The sequence below is a fragment of the Trypanosoma conorhini genome, assembly GCF_003719485.1.
Source record: "Trypanosoma conorhini strain 025E chromosome Unknown Tco_14.4_contig_00338, whole genome shotgun sequence".
Lineage (NCBI taxonomy): Eukaryota > Euglenozoa > Kinetoplastea > Trypanosomatida > Trypanosomatidae > Trypanosoma > Trypanosoma conorhini.
The window spans coordinates 4005-10648 of NW_021704426.1; the positions used below are offsets into that span (position 1 = coordinate 4005).

The 6644-nt window shown below is 56.4% G+C and overlaps 2 protein-coding genes across 2 annotated transcripts, besides 4 other annotated features; both read left to right on the plus strand.

Annotated features, from left to right (window-relative positions):
* Nucleotides 1-311: 311 nt before the first annotated feature.
* Tco025E_05626 (flagellar inner dynein arm I1 intermediate chain IC140) lies at nt 312-2744 on the plus strand (the record flags this gene model as incomplete). Its single annotated transcript, XM_029372519.1, has 1 exon — nt 312-2744. One exon carries the CDS (start codon nt 312-314, stop codon nt 2742-2744), a length of 2433 nt encoding a protein of 810 aa, XP_029227363.1.
* Nucleotides 2745-3076: 332 nt separating this feature from the next.
* Nucleotides 3077-3109: a microsatellite.
* A 130-nt stretch (nt 3110-3239) lies between these two features.
* Nucleotides 3240-3266: a microsatellite.
* Nucleotides 3267-3553: 287 nt separating this feature from the next.
* Nucleotides 3554-3585: a microsatellite.
* Nucleotides 3586-3655: 70 nt separating this feature from the next.
* Nucleotides 3656-6241, plus strand: Tco025E_05627 (programmed cell death 6-interacting protein; the record flags this gene model as incomplete). The annotated part of the gene is made up of 1 exon (XM_029372520.1): nt 3656-6241. One exon carries the CDS (start codon nt 3656-3658, stop codon nt 6239-6241), a length of 2586 nt encoding a protein of 861 aa, XP_029227364.1.
* A 152-nt stretch (nt 6242-6393) lies between these two features.
* Nucleotides 6394-6413: a microsatellite.
* The last annotated feature ends 231 nt before the right edge of the window (nt 6414-6644 follow it).

Genomic DNA, 6644 nt, shown 5'->3' on the forward strand with positions numbered 1-6644 from the left:
ACACTCGCAAACGGGATAACAGCCAGGGCGTCGTGGGACACCTGCGTGCCACTTTTTTTTTACTCCCTTCCCTCTTTCCCTCTTTATTCTCATTCTGTGTTGTTTTCTGGTACGTGTCTGCGCCCGTGCCTTGCGTATTAGGGGCCTGAGCAGAAAAAGCTCGAATCGCTGTTTGACGCGCACACAGGAAAAAAAAAAGGGAGTAGGACGGGCACACCTCGAGGTGCTGCCGCTGCCGTTTATTTGCCTTTCCCGCCGACACAATATAGAGGGAGACACAAACCACGAGGGGGGAGTAGAGGTCGGCGGCCATGTCGCTCGAAACGGACGGTGCAGATGCAGCCCCCGACTCCGTCAGTATTGGGCGGACCGGGGCGACGAGTGGGCAGTCGGTGGGGGACGCCAGGTTGAGTCAATTTGCTGGGCTGTCCGTGGGACGCCAAGAAAAGCGCGAAAGTACTGGCTGCGCCGCGGATTGGATAACCGACGAGCTGCTCACCCTGGCGGGGAAACTCAAGACGATCGTTCCGAAGGGAACGTGGGAAAGTCTGGGTAGCGAAAACGAGATTGCCGAGGAAAACGGCTACAATGTGAAGAAGCGGCCGCAGGTGCGGGTGTCGTTCGAGGTGCGGCGGGATGTGCTTCTCCACCAGCGCATGGTGCACACGAGTTACCTGACGAAGGAGGCCAGCGAGGATAGCCGTGACCAGCGCGGGACGACGAGCACCATGTATGATGTGGCGAGGCATGAGGTGGACACCGGGGTCCAGGCGGTGACGCCGGTTGTGGACAACACCGCACAGACGCCCTTCTCCCGGCGGGTTGACGCCGCCATGCAGGTGCAACCCATCCTTGTCGACGCCTGCATTCGCAACATAACAGTCCCCAGAAACGAGGATCCGGCGATGACGGCCTTCTTTCTTAAGGTGCTTCCCCGCACCCTACACTGTCTGCTGCAAAACTACGAGGTGCCGATCTACCAAGATGAATTTACCCTGTTTACGGAGGATGACGCGATTGTCGGCTCCCGTGACGACACTGTCCTGATTGAAAAGGGCAACTACACACACACCACCATGAAGGACCTTCGCGTTTCTTCCATCAGCTGGCGAAGTTTTCGTCCCAAGGATGACTTTGTTTGCATGGCCTCGGTTTCACGGTACACCTACGAAGAACGCATCGAGGCAGAAAGGCGGTGTGAAACCGCCATCAACCTCGTCTGGGATTTTGCGGACCCCATGCATCCACGGGCCTTCTTGGAGGCTCCAGTGGAGATCCAAGTTCTGCGCTTCAACCCGTTAAAGCCAAACTATATTGTAGGTGGTGCGATGAATGGGCAGTTGTTTCTCTGGGACCTTAACCGGATGGACACCGCCACGGTTTCCAGCACAAGGGTTGGGATAGAGCATATGGAAGATCAAAATGTAGTGCTTCGGGCCGAACCCGGAACGAAGGACATTCCTCCGATGGCGTTGAGTGTGAAGGGAGTTAGCACGGAGCGAGATGGGGATGTGCTTGTGCCTCGTCTTCAGCCGGTGCAAAGTTCTCGGGTGGAGCTTTCGCATAGGCGTCCTGTGCATGCCATTCAATGGGTGCCTGATGGATTGGAGTGTGGATTTGATGGGAAACAAACCGCGACGCAAGAAGGACGACAGTTTTTTTCGCTAAGCGATGACGGGTACATGTGCGTGTGGGACATTCGTGCCGATCATCTTCCGCCGGATAAACTTCGCAAGATAAAACATCAGGGCCGGGTCGGGGGTGAAGAGTTTCCGTGGGTGCCGCTGCTGCGTTACCAGCTGTCAAGGCCTGGTGGCGGTGCCGAGGTGATGGGATTCCGCTTTCAGGTAGATGGCCTTGACTTCAATGAGACACCGTCGTACGTCGCCGTCTGTGGCACCACGCTTGGGGAGGTTGTAATGTGTAGCACGCACACCCCGGATGAGCGGCGGGAGTTCACAACTCACGCGGACGAAACCCGTGTGGTGCGTCTCCTGGCGAAGGCGCACGCAGGGCCCGTCTACAGCATCCGCCGACACCCTCTCATCAGTGACGTTTACTTGTCCTGCGGCGATCTTCACTTTAAGCTTTGGCGTGTGGGTTTGGACCGTCCCATTTTTATTTCGTCGCAGCATGATGCCCCCGTCACCTGCGCCTGTTGGGCGCCGCTGCGGGCGAGTGTTGTGGTGGTAGGCACAATGGATGGAAAGATTATTGTGTGGGACCTGCTAGACAGAAATCGCGAGCCGCTGCTTGTGCATCAGCTTGTGCAGGATGCCATTACCGTCATTAACTTCAAGCCAGTGCCCCCGGTACTGCCTCCGAACTACGTACAGTGCGTTGCCATTGGCACAAGCGTCGGCTCATTTCACTGGTACGCCTTGCCGAAAGTTCTTTCACGTGGCCCGAGTGGGGAGCAGCGGCACTTCCGTGCGATGCTAGAGCGGGAGGTGCGTCGTGTGCACTACTACAGCTGGCGTTGGTCAGAACGCGAGCGCGAGCGGGATCGCTACGGTGTCGCGGCTCCGAAGATGCTGGGGAAAGCGTCCTCCATTGTGGCCTCCGCCGAGGAAAAGGCGGTGTGGGCCGCGGAGGCCTTTGAGGAGAACTTCTACGCCTACGACCACCACCGCGACAAGGAGTTCCTCGAGAAGGTGGCGCAGCCGATGCCGGAGGCGGAGAAGATGGAGATGGACGACGCGGCGGAGGAGGAGGAGGCCGAGGGGGCCAACGACGCCTCGTAGCGGCGCGGCGCGGCGGAAGTGGAGCCACAAGCGATGGGGCCGCGTGCGGGCAAGTTGCTGCGTGTGTGGGTGTCTGTGCGCCTTTCTCTCTCTTCTCGGTGGGGAACGAGGCGGGCGGGCGGGCGGGCGCGGATGCACGCATGGAAGCACAATCAAGCACAAAGAGAGGGAAAAAGAAAAAGAAAAAAACATGGGATAGCTGGGTGAGGCGCATCGCGGGAAGCGTGGGGGCGGCGGGGGCGAGGGAGAGATGAAGCGAGACGCGAATAAATAAATAAAAAAGAAAGGATGGATGAAGGACATGTAACTGTTTTTCATGCAGTTTGTCGATCTTTTTTTTTGTTTATTTTTTTGTTATTCTCTTTCTGCTGCCCGCCATTTTCACCACCATCGTCCACGTGGTTGTTTTTATTTGTGTGTGTGTGTGTGCCGCTGTTGCTCCTTTGTAGCATTTGTGGGGTGTCTGGCTGGGATGTATATTTGCCTGTGCGGCCGCGCGCACACGCATGCACGCACGCACGCGCATCGGGGCGATGTAAGTTACGGATGCAACGTTATTTTTTCCACCTTCTCCCTTCTCGCGCAATACCGGCGCGCCTGGTTATTTTCCTCCCCCCAGACTAAAACGGTCCCTCTGCTCCTACCCGTTTTTTCGCGGCAACGCCGAGTGCCGCCCTCGGTGTGGCTTCTCCCCGCCTTTTCTAACGCGTAGGCTTGTGCCGAGAGGTAACACGACACGACACGTTGGATTGTGGCGGGCCGGGGGCAGTACTTGGCGGGCGTCTGCGACGTTGCGAGACGAAGCCAAGATATATTGATATACGTATATTATATACATATAGGGAGAAAAGGAGGAAACACGGAAGGTGCAGCACACGCACGCACACATACAGAAAAATAAATAAATAAATATGGCTGCACTTGCGCATTTGCCGGACCCGTTCGTCACATTGCCGTTCCGACGGGGGAAGGAGGAAGTGCCGGAGTGGGAGTTGTGCCTGAAGTTCATCAGCGTGCATCACGCAAGCAACAACACGAGCAGCGTGGAGGCGACGCTGAAGCGGATGAGTGCCCTTCACAAACTAGTTGTGCAGACTTGCCGCGCCGACGCCAAGGTCCCACCTACGGAGACGTTCATTGAACAGACGCTGAAGCCGTACTGCCAACTTGTGGCAATGGCCCAGGCGCATCTTCCACTGCATGGAGGACAGGTGCACAAGAACCTGCTCTTTGTCTGGCGCGATAGCTTTGATGATAACCACAAGAATGAGTCAAGGAATGGTAATCTTGAATTAATTTGCTGCGTGTACAACCTCGCCGCCTCATGGGCATACGTTGCGGCACAACAGGCAAAGAGTGGGGCAGCGGGGGATGTTAAAAATGCTTTTAAGGCTTTTCAGAATGCCGCAGGGTACTATGAAATGGCGGAGCAGCTCCTAACCCGACTTCCACCAGAGCATGTAAAGAATGATTTGACGGCGGAGGCATTAAGTTTGCTGCGTCGTATGTGTCTCGTGATGGCGCACCATTCGGCGTACCTCAAGGCAGAGAATGAAATGAAGGGTAACCATCCCATTTTGGCCAAAATTGCGTGGGAGGGCGGAAAGCAGTACGAGGAGGTGGCAAGCTCCTTCAAGGCGAGCGCGTGGTATACGCGGAGCAACCGGCACTCCCCCGTGGCGCTCACCGAGCAGGTGTTCTCGACGCTTGGGCTGGTCTTTTCTGCGCGCGCGCATCTGCACCTCGCCACTTCGCTGGGGGACACAGAGTCCATTGGCACCGCCATCGCCCACTTTGAGAAGGCGAAGAGCTACCTGGCGCAGGTGCAAAAACTCCCCACCACAGAGCTTCGTGGTTGGATCAGCAGCATCGTCGCCAACGTCAACAAGGAGCACGACAAGGCAATTGCGTCCAACGAGTCCGTCTACTTTGTGCGCGTCCCGAAGGAGGTGGAGGCCCCGATGGGTCTTGCACGTCCTCTTGGAAAGGCCACGGAGCACCCCCGCTTCACCAGCTTTCAGTCTCGGCGTGGTGAGGATCCATTTTTTGGTATTGTTCCAGTGCACATTGCCGACGCCGTCTCAAAGTGGCGTGATAAGGAGCGCAACCTCGTCTCTGTTTGCAACAAGTCGTGCGCCTCCAGTCGTAAACAGGCAAACGAACGGTGGCAGACGCTTGGGGTGACGGCTGCGATTGATGTTTTGTCTGGCGAGTCCAAGAACCGCGGAAAGATTCCCAAGGCGCTCCGTGAGAAGATTCAATCCCTCCGCACGGGTGAGGATGGCTCGACTATATGCCTTGTGGAGTCGTTGGTCTCCGCCTTGAAAACGTGCGACGAACTCTGGGGCGCCGCCAAGGAAAAAATGCAGCAGGTGAATGCGGAGTTGGAGGCGGAACGCAAGGAAGATGAGGCCTACGTGACTGCATACGGGGAGCGGATGTGGCGCGGCGTGCGTCATCCGTCAAGTGAGGCAGTGGACCGCATTTCTATTGAGGCGGCACTTCAGGAATGCGAAAATGGACTCCAGCGGTGGTTCCTAGACCCCTTCACGAAGGCCAAGGCGTTGCTGGAGGGAAGCCTTCACGGTCTCGTGCGGCTGGACTGGCCGATGGAAGACCTGGACGCGTTGATGCCCTTTGTGGAGACAACAGAGGCCCGCCAGCAGAGTGCAAAGGTCCTGGAACAGGTGGATGCGCTTAAGCAGCTGAATCAGCGGAAGGAAAGAGTGGAAGAGGAGCAGGAGGTTCGGCTGCGAGAATTGAATGAGCTCCTTGAGTCGGATAATGTGACCTTTGCGCTCTCGTCTGTGGAGGATAGCCAGCGCGGGGCCGTCTTTGAGGGGGAGGCCCAAAAAATCAGTGACGCGATTGAGCGCGCCAACGAAACGATGCGGGAGGAGGAGCAAATCATGGCAGAGGTGGAGCGGGTTGTGAACAGCCTCGGTCTCCTGCAGAGCTCAGATCCCATAATGGAGGAAGTACAGAAGGTGTGTAACGGTCTCGAGAGCGCCTGCGCTGTTTACGCGGAACTCCGTCAGGAGTTTGGGGAAATACTGCGCTACGCCTCCTCCACCTTGGACAGGCTGGAGTCCACGCTTTCCAGCGCCAAGTCCTTTACCGTCTCTCGCAAGTTAGAGGCGGAGGGTCTGCGCGTGACCCTTGATGAGCAAATCGCGCAAAAGATTTCGGAGATGCAGCAGAGCCAAGCAAGCGCGGACGTCATTCAAGATTCCCGGCTGCGCCAGGAGGAGCTCTGCAGGCAGATTGAATTACTCGAACAGAAACAGCAGCGGCGGGAATCAGAGCGGGAGGAACGCATGGCAGAAATCTTGCGGCGGCAGCGTGAAATGGCGGCGGCGTTTGGCCCGTTTCCTCCTCCGCGAGCAACAACCTCTGCGGATGCGGACGCACCGCCCAGTTACGAGTCGGTAATAAATGAATATTCCTACCCACAAACGCAACCCCCGGCGTACCGTCCGCCGTATCATCCGCTGTAAAAAAAAAGGACATGCAAGTATTTGTTGACCATCGTTTCTCTGGGGGAGTTATAAAAAGGGATCTGGGCCAAACACCTGGGAAGCAAAATATGATGATGATGATTTATGTAGGTATTTATTGGGAAGACTGCCGGCTTAGCTATGCATGAACAATCTATATATATATATATATTCTTGGATCATGCTATTCGTGTTATTCTGGGTGGTGGAAGGCACGGTCGGTGCCTAGGCAATCCTCGACTGCCCTTTTTTTTGTGCTGGTGAAATGCCTCTACTTGTTTGACTGCGTTGTCGCCTGCAAAAACCTTTTTTCTCCGATCTTTTTTTTTTCGTCTGTGTGGAGATTGGCGCCCACGGCGTCGGCCTTTCGGGTACGCGCCGCGTTGCCCGGCCAGTCTTGGAG